Genomic DNA, 17332 nt, shown 5'->3' with positions numbered 1-17332 from the left:
ATGATCTTTATCTGTCCTTAATATATTGTTAAAAGCCTTGGGCAGCATAGAAAGACAATGACATCTTAATTTTGTCTTTGAGCATTTTTTAAATTTTGTGTATTTCATGTTTTCTTAAGCTTAATAATAATTATTAAGCCATTGATATGTTTCCAGACAATTCTATGTATTTATTTGTGTCTTTTTAGGATGTTAGCCTCTATACAGGAGTTGTTAGGCAATTAGGAGTTTCCTACTAACAGTTAATGAGCTGTCGGCATGCATTATTCATTTAATAGCCATCAAGAAGTGTTCTCTTAATAACCTGGGATCTATTATGATCTATAGGATCATAAGTTTTATTGATATGTTTGCAAATTTAAAATATGCTGGTTATATCTTCATGTTTTATTTACATAATTTTAAGAGTTCTTCAGTTTTCCCCCAAATTTTTGAACTATATACTTGGGACCCTGGTTATAATATTTATAGTACATTTTGCCTCATCTTTGTGGTCACCAGCTTTAACACTTCATATTAAGTTAATGTTTATCAAACTCTGGAAATTTTTTTAAATTAAGTATTTAATATTGGAGATTAACTACTTAAGAAACCTGTTCAGCTCAAGCTTTAATGTATTTTGTATCATTATTCTCTGGTATTCATTATTTCCCCACTATTAATCTGTTAGTTCCTTACTCCCTGAAGGAAACATATTTATCATATTTACTATTTCATCATTATAAACAGTCTGGTGGAATTACAAGTATTTCTTTTCTTTTTTTTAATTAAATTCAAATACATATTTTAGCTAACATCGTTGGGCCAATTTTAATTTAACCTAAATGAAATTTTACTCTTCATTAGCAAACTATTTCATTACAGTATTTGTTTATTAACTGTTGAGTCTCATAAAATCTTTATTTTTGAGATTGTTAAATTTGTTCACATGTGACAAGAATTTGTTTTACTTTTTTCTTAAATTATTTTATTAATAAGTTTCGGTTCTATATTTAGTTTATAATAAGCTGGAGGCGCCTGGGTGGCTCAGGTGGTTGAGCATCCGACTCTTGATCTCAGTTCAGGTCTTGATCTCAGGGTCATGAGTTTAAGCCCCGCACTGGGCTCTCATGCTGGGCGTGGATCCTACTTTAAAAAAAAAAAAAAGATAAAGTTTATAATAAGCTAATTAAATATCAGGAAGCAGAATCTTAGTTTCCTTTTGACAGTACAGCTAATTTCACAAATTGCCATTTTTCACATGATTTACTTTGCTTCTGTTATTTATAGTGACTAGGTTCCCTCGGCCTATGTCGCCTCTTCAAGATGTGTCTACTATAATTGGAAGTCGTGAGCAATTGGCAGTGCTACTACAACTTTATGATCACCAGCTGGAACACGAGGGTACAACAGGCTGGGAGACTTTACTATGGGTTGTCAATCAATTGTAAGTTACTGCCTCCATATTCATTTGGTACACCTCTGTCAGTTTAATGGAAGATAGCTCACTATGTTTAGCCTTGGCACTGAGGGACAAAATATAAAAAATATCACAAAACATAAGTTGGCATTATCTGTGGTAAACTTCTTTAGGAGAGGAGATTTATACCATTGGATATGTAGTTATTTATCTATGCAGATGGTGCTGCTGTATTATATCACAACGACCTATTTGCTGCCTTGTTGTTGTCTAATAGTGGTGATGGATTTTAAACTATATCCAGATTCTCATTTTTGAAGCTAAAATGGATGCCATGTTAGCCAAGCTCTTATGTGAGGCATCGAATCCAGTGATTGGTGTCTCATTAACTCCATAGTTAGAACTCTACCATTAAGGTTCCATATATTTTATGGCAAGCAGTTAAAATATAGAAGAAGTTTATAGAATAGAATATAAACTTAAAACCTTTTCAAAGCATCTCAAACCACTCCTTTGATTTGCAATTTTGCTGGCTATGAAAAGCAAAACAGTGGGCGCCTGGGTTGCTCAGTCAGTTAAGCATCTGACTCTTGATCTCAGCCTCAGGTCTTGATCTCAGGGTTGTGAATTCAAGCCCCGTGTTGGGCTCCACGCTGGGCATGGAGCCTATTTTAAAAAAAAAGAAAGAAAGAAAAGCAAAAGAAGAGGTTGTTAGATTTGCATTGTTTCAGAAATTGGCAAGGAAACAGTAATTTATATGTATCCCCTGCCTATTTTTCTTTCCTTTCACATTTAGGTTGCCACAACTTATAGAAATAGTTGGCAAAATTAATGTTACTTCAACTGCCTGTGTCCATGAATTCTCCAGATTTTTCTGGCGCCTTTGCCGGACATTTGGCAAAATTTTTACAAACACTAAGGTAAAAACTTGTATTCCATGTTTTCTTATGTTCAAGAGATATAGAAATGTAATGTGTTAATTAATGCTGTAACAGAGTAAATAAAAGCATGAGCCCTTCCTTTAGTCTAATTATCTTTTAACATCTTAGAAAACTATGATAGTTTTTAAAAGAAAATTCTAGTCAGTAATATTCTTACCTTTATTGGTTTTCAGATGATTTAGCCTAAACTTAGTTTGTATCCAGATTTGGATATAATATCTACTCACTGTGGATATCTTGAAGATTTCCAGCATAGGCAAGTGATACTTCCCTAAGTATCACTTAAGGAACTCAACTGCAATTCTTTAATGTGCTTCTCCTGCTTTACCATCTACCCCAGATTCAGGGGGCGGCTGTTTGCTCAGCACACTTTGGTCAAAACCTCAGGCGATGGAGGAACCAAAGTAGCTTATACAGAGGACTTGCTGCAAGGATACCAGTTGTTAGAATAGCGTGGACACTTGAGATTAGTGCTGCATCTTTCAGTCACTACCAAAACTATAGTTTGTCACATTTGCACATCCAGGTTATTTTATAATTTTAGACAAGTAAAACTGGAATGTCCTTAGATCCCGGTTTCCTCTTTAATCCATTTGTCTTGCTGGCATATTGTTCAGTCAGTTCTTTAGAGACCTAATAAAAACATAAAAAGATACAGTTGCTATAATCAGATGCTAATCAAGACGTTTAAAAGGTAAGATTCTAGTGCAGCTCTTTACCATTAACTATTACTTTACTCTGTAGTTATTGAAACATTTAAAGTAAAGTAGTTTGGTATAGCAGACTGAGCAAAATTCAGAAAATGGGTTATAATGTTATTATGTTTGTGACCCATAATAAATAATTAAGTTGTTTGGGCATGTGTGAAATGAAGAAGTCACTTCAGTATGTCAAATGAAGAAGTCACTTCAATGTCTTTGTTTTATGATCCTGTAGATTAATCTTGTAACAGGGGGCTTCACCTCAGTTTAAGTTGAATATGTAAGTTGTTAGGCCTGACCTGCCGATAGGAGGGCAAAAACCAGACCTTGATGCCACTGTAGAAGAACAGGATCATTTTACATCTTTCACTAACATCTAATTATTAAATATAATTTGATTTTATGGTTATCAACATTGGCAAGCAAATTGACATCTCCGAAAGAAGTAGCTATTATTTAAAAAAAAGAGAGACAAAGAAGTAAGTAGGAGTCTGCTTTAGCACTTAGCAGTAAGTGGTTGGCTTCAGTGGCCTGAAATCTGAAATTTGTGTTAATGTTAATAATAAAAAATTGAATTAAGCATAAAAAATTATAATTAAATTCTGTATTTGATGTTTAAATTTATATTTTAAGGAAGTTAAGATCTAAGCAGATGGATATTACATGATGAATATGTTACTTATTGAATACATTAAATGAATGGAATTTCCTTTTCATTCCTTTTAAATAAGCACATTTTTTTAAAAAAATTCTAATCATGTAATAATATTTACCTAAATAATCTTTCTGTCATCAAGTTCCGTTTTAGGAGATAGTGATTTCGAGCTCTGAAAGTCATCTTGGAAATTATTTTAATTTAGTGAAGGAAACCAAAGGCCCTTGAGAAAATACTTACTGACTTGAATTGATTTTGAAAATACTTTTTCTCTAAATGTTGTTTTCAGTAACTTGACTCTTATTCTAAGCCTCTTAAAAATTGTTATCAGTAACTTGACTCTTATTTTATTCTAAGCCTCTTAAAAATTGTTATATTTCTGACCACTCTACTGGTCTATAAAGCAAAACAAATAAATAGTAGCAGTAGTAGTAAACATTTTATTTATTTAATCATCAATTGATCCATTGGACCTAAAACTTTTTGTATCTTTTCTTTGGGTTGCATAGGTAAAACCTCAGTTCCAGGAGATTTTAAGACTGTCTGAAGAAAACATCGGTAAGTTCATTGTTACTACTTTTAAAAACAATTGATTGTATGGTGACTAACATAACATAATAAAATAAAATTAAAAAAAAAAACAATTGAATCTCTTCACTCAGGAAAAATACTATATTCTTTATATGCAAATTGTATAAATGAACTAGCAAGTATACATGAAAAGGAAAATTTTATTTCTTGGTTTTATAACTGTGTCACATCTAATCTCTTTCCTATGAGACTGTAGTGAGATTAATCTTTGTTAATTTGATTATAAATATCTACCTTCCTTGTAATCAAATTGACCCAAGACTGAGTTTCTCAAACTGAGTACTTGTACCCTTGTAGATTTGAAGTGGTATATTCAAGATACTGAAAATTATAAAGGGCCTCTAATTCATAATTAGTTATTTAAAACTTTTAAAATTAAACAAATATAGTGGAAGAGAATGTAAGGTATGCATATACATTTTTAAAATGAAACTACATGCTTGAATGGGCAGTTCCAGCCCCTCTGTTGATAGTTTTCAGTCATCTGACTTAAGAAGTCTAATTATAGCACCATTGGCCTAAGAACTCATTTCTGTGTGGATCTTACATCCTGTGTATTTTTCTAGTTTCTAGGAATAAATTGTGGAAGGTGTTAGAGGGGAAAATGTATAGCCTCCCTCTTTTTTTTTTTTTAACTTGGTTGATTTGGGATATATAGGTAATTCTTATCTCAGTCCAGTCCTACCTTCGTGATTTGATTTGAGTGAGCTAGAAAACTCCATCTTGGGCTGTCCTCATAGTTAGAGAATGAATACATAAATCTTTTTCTTTTAAGTCTGAAACATGATGAGATTTTTTTTTTTTTTTTACAAATGCTTCCCAAAATTTATATTTTAAAGGGTTAATGTTTGGAATGCCTAATAGTTGTTATTATCTGTTTAGTTATTAATTCTGATGATAAATTAGTGAACCAGTATTTACATATTTTAGAAACTGACAGCTTTTAGAATTATTCAGTTAGCTCTGAATGTTTAGCTGTTCTGTAGGAAGACATTATTAATCCCTGTATATACAGACTATATCTATGAATCCAATTTAGGCTTATTATGTTCCTAACCTCAGATTTAACTCTCAAATACCATAGCCGCACTCAGCCAGTATCAGTATTCCCCCAAAGAAAAAACATTACTCTTATCAATAGAATATACAAACCTCAAATACTAATTGTTCTGAAAATGGAACTTTCTTTTTTGTTATAATTCCTTCAGGGAAGTTATTTAAATTTCTTTATGTACTACTTTCTGAAAAGAATTTAGAACCATATAAAAAGAGAAAATAGTAATAAATAATTTGGGGGTATATAAAAGCAAATATAAAGCACTTAAAATAGTGCCTAAGGAACAATAAGCAAGAGGTGTTGGTGAACAAATAATGTCATATCATCTCTAGAATTGCTTTTTTGAAATCATCTACAGGTGATTTTATCTTATTTTACAGTAGTCACAGGGTACTCTCCTAGGGTTAAATGCTTTCCTCTTTTCTGCCACTTTGAAAATAATCAGGGTTATCTGGCTGAAAATTGCTATAGAGAATGCAGGAGGAGCTCTGGAACCAGACCAGTCCTGGAAACTAGGTAGTATCTCATATCTAGAAGCAGATTAAATAATATATATCTAGGTGCCTCCTTTTACCTAAGTGCCTTTACGTTTTACTGAATACTATAAATTGAAAGTATAAAAATTTGAGAAGACCTGCTTATACAGACTGGCACTTGGGAGACTTCAAGAAAGTTCTGATTTCTGAGTATGGAAATGGAAGTATTTCCATTTTGGTTATTAAAGTTCTTTCCCATCTATCAAAAATGTTCATGCTAATGGCTTTATAAAAAGTATTAAGTTGTATTTTTACAACCATTGGATATTGTTTTCATCAAAAAATTATTTTCCAAAGTAATGATAATATTTAGTGTAAACCTTCTAGCCAGTTGGAATTTTAAATATAATTTGAATTGTGACTTTTTGCTTTACATTTAAAATATACTCAGATTTTTAAAATTATTTTAATGATTTTAGATTCCTCAGCAGGAAATGGGGTCCTCACTAAAGCTACCGTCCCCATTTACGCAACAGGAGTCCTCACGTGTTATATTCAGGTAAGAGAAAAGTCCTTTTACTAGAAAATGTAAAAGCACTTTCTATTTAGAAAAATACTTAACATTATGCCTTTTTAATATGTGTACAAGTGAAAATGGTACCCATAAAGGAAAACAAATTTTATATATTTGTCTTATTCAATAAATAATTTATAGTGGAGAGCATATTTGGATAAGTCTCTGAGTAAAATCTCCACTGAACAAATACATTTAGAGATGGTATACTTCTTGATATTTTGTTAGAATGTTAGATTGCACTTACTTAGCAAAGTTTCATTGTGTTTCATAATTAATTTTTCATAAACAACAAACAAAGCACATGTATTAGGTGGAGCAAACTATGAAATGGTAGAATTCTATACTCTATCATTTTTAGCAAAGTATCTTTTAATAATACTTTATTTTTCTTACATAATAAATTACCCAAAAATGTAATGGCTTTTTATAACCCTTTTATTTGCTCTTGGGCTTGGCTCCGCTTGGCCTCTCTTTTGTGGCCTTGCTGATGGTCATTCATGTTGTTGCATTCAACTTTTTGGTTGGAAGGGAGGTCAGCTAGGGTGACCGAGCTTCAGTCTCCATGTAGTCTTAGGGCTTCTCTCTCTCTCCACAGGACCTCTGGAGCAGCAGAGCCAGACTTAATACATGGTGGCTCAGGGCTCCTAAGAGCGCTTTTAAAAACAGCATCTGCTAGGCTAAGGCTTAGGCCTGGAATCAGCACATCAATTCTATTGCCTTCTCTTGTTTATAGCAAGTTACAGGCCCAGCCATGAACTAGGAGGTGTGGCTCATTGGGGGTCACCAATATAACAGACTACCACACTCTACTTAACCTTATTTTAAGGAAATAATATGATGTTATATTAAGGTATATCAGTCATTTTTAAATGTGCAGCAGTCTCACCAGTAAAGTGAAAGTATGGATTCAGGATAAAGCATTTTTAGAAATTAGAATGTGAGGGGCACCTGACTGGCTCAGTCAGTGCAGCATGTGACTCTTGATCTAAGGGTCATGAGTTCGAGTCCCACATTGGATGTAGAGATTACTTTAAAAAAAATAAATAGAAATCAGAGTGTAAGAATCAAAAAGGAAGACCTTTTTTCTGAGTTTTCCCCTAATTAATACCTAAGGTTTCTTTTGCCCTTTGAATTCAAAGTATAACAATTCATATTTATTGTACTCTTCTTCTAAAACAGATTTGAGCCATCTTACAATTTTAAAATATAGTCCTATAGTATCACATACCTTGCAGTAAAGCTCCAATTCTGTTAAAGTAACACAGTATTCCTTTAGACTTTTCTTTTCTACCACTAGTTTCAAAGACTGCCTCATAATATGAATATACACAGAATAGCCCTGTGTGTAGGATATTTTAAGTCATATAACCTTAATAGATTGTCTGTATTGTTGTTCTTAAACTCATGGAGATTAAATCCCTGCATATTGTCAGGCACAATAGTGTGGATACCGTTTTCTGCTCTTTAATTTTGAAAGCTGTACCAGCATAATAGCAAGTGTGATGTCAGTTTTTTTTCTCTCTTTAACCTCTGGAAGTTTGGTTAGTATGTTGATTTTGATAATAAATAGTATCTTAAAGCATCATAAAGTACCAAATACAAGGTTTGCCTTATAGTAAGCCCTCAGATTTGTCAAATAAATGAAAAAGTCTGTGAGTCATTGTGTAAAGTTCAGACAATTAAAAGAGATAGAACTTCTCAACTAGTTACAAAGTGTGAATTGAGGTAGCTATCATAGATTGCCAGTGTTACTTGTTTTAGGACGCATGTACCAGCAGTTAATATTTTTCTTACTAAACAAAATTTTCTATTAGGGCAAGTCACTGTCCTGTTTGCTTTGGTTAACAAAAACTATTTTGAATCAAATACATTTTTTGTCTTGAGATTCTAAAAATGAGAAATAGGATTATAGTAAAATTTCAAGTTAGAAGAATCTGTGCTCATTTAGAAGTATATTTCATAGCTCTTACTTCACAATTTAGGTTTTTCAGATTTACAGTTTGTTTTCCAATTTTTTGTATACTTTGTGTTTGATACAGTAGGCAACTAAAATTGGGTGGAATCTCTGTTCCAATGTTGCTTTGCTGCTGGTGTGTCAGTGTCCTGAGCTTTATATTAAGTACACTGTTGTGTTCTAAAACTGCTCTTTCTGTCATCGTTCATGCTGATCATTACTTTTGTCAACCCTTTATTCATTCTAAATGAACCTTATTATGTAGAAAAAAATGGTAGGTGGCAATCTAGTATGCTTCATAGATCTATTTATTAATATTCAGAAACTATTTATTGTTGACCTAATATATCCCTAATAACAAAAAACTTGACCTGATTTATTATATATTTATTTCATGATAGAATGTCAGATTCTCTTCCTTTATAGATTCAGGTTAATTCAACATACACAGTTATATTTCTAATGTTCCTAATTTAGCAGACATTTTCTTAATTAGTTTCTTTAATAGAGTTTCTTTTATTAACATATTCTTAATAGGACACAATATAAGAAAAAAGAAAACACTATTTTCTGATTATGAAAATAATGGTTTATTAAAGAAAGTTTGCAAATATAGATTACTACTTTTTAATCAAGGGTGTGACTATTTCTCTCAAGAACACAGTAATCTATATTTCAACAAGCATGTAGCTTCTGACCACTAAGACATTGCAAAGATAATTTTTTGGAAATGGATTTTCTGTTAGGGGGATAACTTTTACTAGTTTGTATTTAAGTATTTAGGGTCAAAATTAATGAGAACTAAAATTGGTAAAAATAAATTTTAATTTAAAAATATACCTGATGATGTTCTAAACCAGGACTGTCTAATAAAACTTTCTGCAACAGCAGACATAATCTATATCTGAGCTGTCCAATAAGGAAGGCACTAGCCACACGTGGCTTTTAAGCATTTGAATGGTAGCTAGTGCCAAGGAACTGAATCTTTCATTGTACTTAATTTTTCATCTAAATTTAAATATTATAAATAATCACATGTGGTGAGTGGCTACCATTTTGGACAGCACAGGTCTAAATCTATGAATCAAGATAGTCTTTGTCCTCATACCATTGTGGTCATAGATATGCTTGATAAATATCTTTAATTAAAATGCTTCTAAGACTGGATATTTCCCCATATTTGGTAAAATTTTCTAATTATAGATAGGAAATTATTATTTTAGTTCTACTTAATTGCTTAGAGATTCATTATCAGTCTTTATCCTCTATAGGAAGAAGACCGAAAACTGTTAGTTGGATTCTTAGAAGATGTAATGACCCTGCTTTCATTATCTCATGCTCCTCTTGATAGCCTGAAGGCTTCTTTTGTGGAACTGGGGTAAAAATAATAGCTTATAGTTGTGTTGGTTTTTTTTAACTAATATAAAGTTTTTTAAATTGGATTTATAGAATACATAATTTGAGTCTAAAAATATTGGCATATACACCAAATCTTTTGGTTTTTGAGGCCTAAGTTGTTTTTTGTTTTGGTTTTGGTTTTGGTTTTTGGTTTTGCTTATTTATACATTCTTAATATTTTGTAAAATATTATAGTACAAGAATAGGGGAAAGAGTACAGACATGTTTTCTTTGAAGCAGTTGGAGAAATAAAGTTCACATTTGAAGAAAATTTAGTTTTCCAAAACTGAAAAAGTAGCCCCAAGTAAAAGCCAGTTCATTAAGCTCCTTTTAAGTCCCATTTGATTTGCCTAATCCTGCTCATAATCACATCATCTAGCTGCTGTTGTAGTTTTATCTCTGCACTTAATAGCAATACAGCCTTAAATCTGGATAGGCTTCACAGCCAACTTATCTTTCCTTCCTTACAGATGATTTGAGTTGATCTGATTTGATCCTACAATAAACATACGACAAAATAAGGACATGTATTGTTTCCCCAATTTTTGTAGATGTAGAAATTAAGCCCCACAGAGGTGTGACTTACCCATCTGACTCTTAGTCCAGTGCTTTCTTTTTTTCCTCCTAGGTAAATTTTCTTTTTCTTTTTCTTTTTTTTCTTTTTTATAATTTTAACTTTTATGCTATTAAAGAGTTAAAATTTCTATCGTAATTGCAAATGTTTATAGAACCTAAAAGTATAATTCCTGAATATGCTAAGTTTGTAGCTTTATAAGGTGACTTCCTTTTTTTTTTAAAGAATCTTAGATATAACCTATTAAACCTATACAGAATAATTTCATATGTTTTGCCAATATTTTTGTCATCAATATTACTTATAAATATAGTATTTTTCAGTACACCAGTAAGGCACTGTGGCCCTCACTTTTAACAGTGAGTTTTTTCTTTCAGTGCAAATCCAGCCTACCATGAATTACTGTTAACTGTTTTATGGTATGGTGTTGTCCATACTTCAGCACTTGTGAGATGTACTGCTGCTAGAATGTTTGAGGTATGTAAACAAATGCTTCTCTCGGTTCAGATTATAATGATTTTCTTTGGAAGAAGGAGAAGGGAATGTTTTTTTAAAAAGGCTTTGCATACTGTGTTATGTTGATGTATATTTTATAGCAATAAACAGTATCTAGTTGTGTACTGTGTGATGGGGCAGAAATTTAGCTTTGATATATTTAAGAATGTTTCCTAGCCTTATTGGTTCCTTGGATGTTATTCTATTATCAGTTCTATTTCTCAAATTTTCTTTTAAATCTTATTTTAATTTCCATCCTATATAAATCTTTCTGATTATACTTTTCTATTTATTGAGATAAAATGGCTACTAAAATAAACAAAAACAATATAAGATATATTTAAAGTTGTAAATTCTAGTGGGATTCATGAATAACATTAAAAAATCAATTATTGCAAATATGAATATATTTACTTTATTGATTACTTCCACTTGGTTATTTTCTCACATGTCATACCTAGAATAACATCCCTATACATTAACTGCCCGTAGACTTTTTAAGAGAGAAGAGACTGTTTAACTAGATGTTCTTAAATTGCCACCTACCCAACTTAAGTATGAAAATTGAAATGCCTATCTTTTGAAACTTGAAATATCCATCATAAAGGAAATGATGCCATAACCTACTTTATTTATTTATTCATCCATTCATTTGTTTATTGACTGATTTATGTCTCCAGAACTTGTATCTGGAGACTAAAATTGATTTAGAGTGTTTCTTATTGCTGTTGAGTCTTGCCATAGAGCCTGACTGCCTGGGTTCAGTGTCTGTCTCTGCCACTTAGTGGCAAGTTCAAACTTCTCTGTGCCTTAGTTTCCTCATCTACACAAAGAAGATGATAATAATAAGAATCCATCTCAAAGGATTTTTGTTAATATGAAATGAATTAATACTTGTAAAGCCCTTAAAACAGTGTCTGGCACATAATAAGAACTAAATAAATGTTAACTATCATTACCATTACTGTTCTTTTTTTTTTTTCCTAATCATGCTATTTCATGAAGTAACATACAGTTTAGGGAACATATATTTATCCAAGCTAAAATTATCCCTAATATGCAGGTGATTCTTAAAATATCTTAAAGCATTTATTTCTGTAAAGAGAATTGGTTAATTCAGTGCTTTGGATAATTTTTCCTGAATTTCAGAATTTTTCCACAATTTAAGATAAATTGTCATTTGAAGAATAGAGCACTGGTATGTTTAAAATATGTATCTTCTAAAACTTTTAAATATGTAAAATGGATTTGTGAAATCTAAAGAAAATTCCAGTCTTACCAGGAGGTTGAACATCCTCTGTCCATGTTACTCCCTCCATTATTATACGTATTTGATCCAAAAAACTGTAATCAAGTGTTCTTTGTCAAGTTGAATGCCAAATTAAAAAATTCAGTTTGTTCTGAAAAGTTCCTTGTGAGTATAAATAATTTTTGATTATTCAGTATGCTGAAAAAAAAGTCACCCATGAAAGAAAAAAGCATCCTTTTATATAAAGAACTGTCTTTAATACACTATTCTCATAGGATTTTATTCTAAGACCCTAAAAGCTACTTCTTTCTCTTAAACCATTTGTTTTTCAAATTATGTATGCACTGGTAAAACGTGCCATATAAATGAAAATAGTTTTAAGTAAATAAAATGGAACATCCTCTCTTTTTACTTGTTTTTGGGTTCTTTGTGTCTTATTTCTTATAGGTGGCTTTTGTCTGGTTTTGGTTTGTATGTTTGCAGTCAGTGCTGGGTTGGAAACTATACCTATGCTCCAGCAGTTTTCAGTGTTCTTTCAGGTTGCTTATGAACTTCTGAGTCGAATTTGAGAGATTCATTTCAATATTTTTTCAAACTCATTTATGATAAAAAATTTTCAGTGATCATGCCAGTAAAAGTCATCAGTAGAAGAAATTAAAGTTACTTTTTTGGGAGAGCCTGGGTGGCTCAGTTGGTTGATTCCAGCTCAGGTCATGATCTCAAGAGTCCTGGGATCGAGCCCCACATTGGGCTCCACCCTCAGCAGGGAGTCTGCTTGAGGATTCTCTTTCTTGCTCTCTTTCTACCCTTACCCCCTGTTTCTTGCTCTCTTTCTACCCTTACCCCCTGTTTGCTCTTCTCTAAACAAATCTTTAAAAAAAATGGTTACTTTTTTTTGTCAGTGAACCTTATTTTGAACAAAACCGTACTGAAAGAATGTTGCATTAGGTTTTTTTATACTAATACCTTATAATTTACAGTTGTGCCTGCTTCCCCCCGCCAAGCGAATTAATTCAAAATAAAAACATAAAAAGCAGGACATTTATAATAAAAGAAAAATTTTAATGTGAGACCAGAAACTGTTGAGAAGAAAGCAAGAAATAGATATACCAGGAACATAATAGGCAATACTTAATGAAATTGGATGCTAAATGTAGCTCTAAGTTTTCAGATAGCAGGACAAAAAGGGGAACCCAATCAGTCATATTATTCTCATTGTTAAATAAGAGGCAATATGTTACTTTTTGAGGTAACAAATTGTTATTGAAATTGATTTATAAGGAAACTTTATCATGTGACGTAATGGATTTCCCAAGAGATGCAGAAAAGAACTTCATGTCATGATTCCTCATATCAGTAATAAGGAAGCTAAACATGTAAAAGTAGCCAGCTCAAAGACCACTGGGGCTTGTGAGACAGATGTGGCTGAGTCCGTTTTCTAACACTGCCTATTGCCTCTAAAACCCCGGACAAGTTACTTAACTTCTTCCCTAAGGCTCCGTTTCTTCATCTGTTAAAACATTGATAGTAATTGTACTTAGCTCACCAGGTTTAACGATCAAATGAGGGGTACCTGGGTGGCTCAGTGGGTTAAGCATCTGCCTTCAGCCCAGGTCATGATCCCGGGGTCATGGGATCAAGCCCCACGTCAGGCTCCCTGCTCAGTGGGGAGCCTGCTACTCCCTCTCCTCTGCTGCTCCTCCAAAATCTAAAAAAAAAAAAAAAAAAAAGATCAAACAATACATTGTATGTAAAATGTATACTGATCGACAGCTCTTAAATTTTGCTTTTTTATTTTCTAGCTTAATAAAGAAATTATACGTAAAACTGCAGAGCAGTGAAAAATTAACTTGTCCCCTAGGTTACCCCCCCCGTTTTTTTTAATGCTTTTTGCCTGGCACAAGATAGCAGACACTTTAAGATACACTTTACTGATTCAAATCTAAGCTATCTTACTTATAAAGTGGTACAGAGAAGAAAGGTTTATTTAATAGTATTTGAACTTCTTTCCCCTATTTCTTTCCACTTGACATCTGTAATATTTAAGGTAGTAGCAAAAGTGCTTTTGTCATTTTATTCCAGCCTAATTATCCATGTATTTTTATAAAAATTATTTCAGAATATCGAAGTAGATTTTAAAAGTCAATCAGTTGTTAAATAGTAATAGATTATTATAAAATTAAGAATCCCACGTAAAGTGAGTTCTGCTGTCTCTGATATGGTGTGTAGGAGGAATGTGTTAACACGCACACAGTATTAGGTTTTTGTTACTAAAAATTCCATGGCATCTTCCATCTTCCTTGAGGCCTAGATCCATTACAAGGTGAACAGATGGATTAGCATTTAGGATTCATTTGTTTTTAAATTCTGAAATTGAGAATGTAGGATTAGGATGTCACCCTTTTAAAAACAAAATGTATACTGCTGAATATTGTCCTCTTTTTCTAGATTTAGGGTTGGTGGCTAAATGGATTATTTTATCATTAGATTCTAGAAATAGGTCTGATTGTGCTTATCGTATTTATTTTCTTATTCATTTGAGCTTTTAGAGAAATGTAAAGTAACAAACTATAAATGTTAACTACTTGGACCGGCCAAAACAATTTTTTAATTAATAATTTCTTTATTCAAATATATCATAAATCTTATATCATGGAGTACTCATAATAATTAAACTCACATTTCTTGAATGCCTAATCTTTGTCAGACACAATATTTAGGTATATTATGTGTAGTTAGAGGCACAATGATCCTTTAAGATAGATAACAATATCACCACATTCAGATGAGAAAACTGAGTTTCAAGAGATTATGTAATATATCTAAGGCCACAAAGCTAATAAATGGAGAGGTAGAGTCTGAACCCAGATCTAATTCCCACACGTAATACTTTCCACTTAGGCTGCATTTATGTCTCTGTACCTCAAAAGAGAAAGCTATGTGATATAAAAGGTTTGGAATTGTCCTGGATTTTTAAGTTGACTTGCCATAGAACAATCAGAAGCAGTTTAGTGGTGTCTGCTAGCCATTTGAGTTTGGTTTAAAAACAGTCCAGTTTGTACCTTGCTGGTCTTTACTTCAACAATTTTAACCATAGAACCCAGTATATATCTTCTTTTTAGTATTAAAAAAAAGAAAGAGAGAAAGAAAAGCTTTCTTTTAAATTGCATTTAATTGAACACAAAAATTGCATGGAGACTTTGACCAAAAGTACAAACTGTCATTGAATTGGTGACAATCTGTTTTTGCGGACTGCTAGGCTATTTAAGCTTTATTTTCCTCCTAAGCATTCTCTGCCTTTATAAAGCACTCTAGTAGCAATATTTGCTTAGCTTCTAATTTCGGTTTTGCATTTGTGTTTTCTCTCTTTCTCTTGGTTGTGCCTTTCTTCTTCCCGTGGCACTGTGTTTGCTCTTTCCATGCATCACCTGTGAATACCCCCTGCGCTGACCAATCAGCTGTTGGTGAAGGGGGTGAATGAAACTCTGGTAGCTCAGAGGGTTGTTCCTGCTCTCATTACTCTCTCCAGTGACCCTGAAATGTAAGTGTCATCCCTGCCTTTTACATTCAGCATCCCTTTCAAAATGTGCCTGTCAAGAAATAACCATCAGCTTTTAAATCCATTAAAGAATATATTTATCTCTTTAAAATGATAATATTGGATTATGTTCACTTGATTTTAAACTTTATGATACTGTTCATGTATCTTTTTTTTTTAATGTCAACCGTCACATTTGGAGGCCATACATGAAAAGAATACATTAATATCATTCTCAATAAACATTTCCAAAACTTAGAATATGCTGATGGACTATTTCTTCCAAGCCAAGAAAGGATGCTCTGCTAATCTCACTAACATGTTGTTACCAGTAAGTATAGTGGCATGAACCAAAGGCTTAACATTTTAATGTCTCGTGTGGGTGACTAAACCAAGAAAGACCAATGAGTCTGCCTGCCCATCCTCAGTCACAGCTAACCCAGTTCTCATTCCAGTTTACCAAACCATTTTTTATTGCATGTTGACTGGTTTACAGCTGACTCTTCGAGGCATGAGTGAAGCGTTAGTTGACAAGCGGGTTGCTCCGGCCCTTGTTACCTTGTCCAGTGATCCTGAATTGTGAGTTCCACAGACTGCGACCTTAAGTTATCCTGTCTGTCTTTTTGAGCATTCTTCTTGGTCTGCTTTTTTTTAATTTAATTTGTCATTGCTAGAGACTAATACAGTATATTTACCTTGTACTTACTTTGATATACATTTTAATAATCAGTTTTTCATCTCAAAGAAAGTTTCAGTTTCTTTCTTTTTTAATTCTAACAGCTCTGTCAGAATTGCCACAATTCCGGCCTTTGGCACTATTATGGAAACAGTTATTCAGAGAGAGGTAGGAAATTATTGAAATTTAATATCTATGTACTGTTGAGGTGATGATACATTACATACATGCACCCAGGGGTAAGGGGCAGGGAGCATTTTATCTCTTAGTTGGTTATGGGCCAGAGGACTATCTCACTATTTGAAAACATGAGAGCCTTACCCAAAATATATTTTCATATCCTAAGGAAGTCTCTATCTTCCTTCTCAATTAGAAAATTAAATATAAGCCAACTCTTAGATGTTCCATTTTAAGCCTAGCTGAGTATTGCAGTTTGGAGTAACCTTCAAACCAGATCTAGTTCCAAAGCCTTCTGTTACCCAGTAGACTTCTAGATAGTCTACATAAATTCCTGATTGCCAGTTTGCACAGATTTGAAGACAATTTTGCTAGATAACTTTAGGAACACAAACCTATTTCAGTTTAGCAAATGGAGGCTAGAAGGCACCTCTGTTCTCATAACTGTGTCATTGATACCAAGGTGCAAGTCTAGTGGGCTGGTATCATGTCACTGCAGTGCATATGACTGTGACAACCCTCTGTTAGGCCTGCTTGAGGAGATTATCAAGGTCTTTCTTCCTAACAGTGTATTTTGATTTAGAAATTTGTGATTTAATTTCAAGTTTGTTAGGTTCTGTCTGCAACATTAACTATAAGACACTTCTTAAAATTAGTATCAGAATTTCATTCTTTATTATCAAATTGGACATGTTTTATACAAATGAAAAACCCTATAGATTAGAAAATAAATCATTTGTGGCTGTATTACATAGCCACTTAAATGGAAACAGACATTTTACTCCCCCAAAAAAGGAAACACTATTTTATGAAGTTCCTTTGTCATAAAGATTTTTTAATAACAAATTAAACAACTTAGTTATCGGGGGGAAAG

The 17332-nt window shown here is 32.7% G+C and overlaps 1 protein-coding gene across 8 annotated transcripts in view; it reads left to right on the top strand.

The window, feature by feature from the left end:
• RELCH (RAB11 binding and LisH domain, coiled-coil and HEAT repeat containing) overlaps positions 1–17332 on the top strand; it is a 112853-nt gene that overhangs the window by 68999 nt on the left and 26522 nt on the right. For 7 of the 8 annotated variants that reach the window (XM_032422533.1, XM_032422535.1, XM_032422534.1 and 4 more), the window contains 8 exons: positions 1270–1426; positions 2196–2319; positions 4206–4254; positions 6300–6379; positions 9623–9729; positions 10701–10800; positions 15526–15608; positions 16386–16449. In XM_032422533.1, coding sequence (XP_032278424.1) covers positions 1270–1426; positions 2196–2319; positions 4206–4254; positions 6300–6379; positions 9623–9729; positions 10701–10800; positions 15526–15608; positions 16386–16449 — 764 coding nt within the window. Of the gene's footprint in view, positions 1–1269; positions 1427–2195; positions 2320–4205; positions 4255–6299; positions 6380–9622; positions 9730–10700; positions 10801–15525; positions 15609–16101; positions 16185–16385; positions 16450–17332 lie in introns of all 8 variants that reach the window. The other variant, XM_032422538.1, reaches the window with a different exon arrangement.

Source organism: Phoca vitulina, unplaced genomic scaffold (assembly GCF_004348235.1).
Source record: "Phoca vitulina isolate PV1807 unplaced genomic scaffold, GSC_HSeal_1.0 scaffold27, whole genome shotgun sequence".
Classification (NCBI taxonomy): domain Eukaryota; kingdom Metazoa; phylum Chordata; class Mammalia; order Carnivora; family Phocidae; genus Phoca; species Phoca vitulina.
This window is presented reverse-complemented; position numbering and strand designations above follow the sequence as displayed.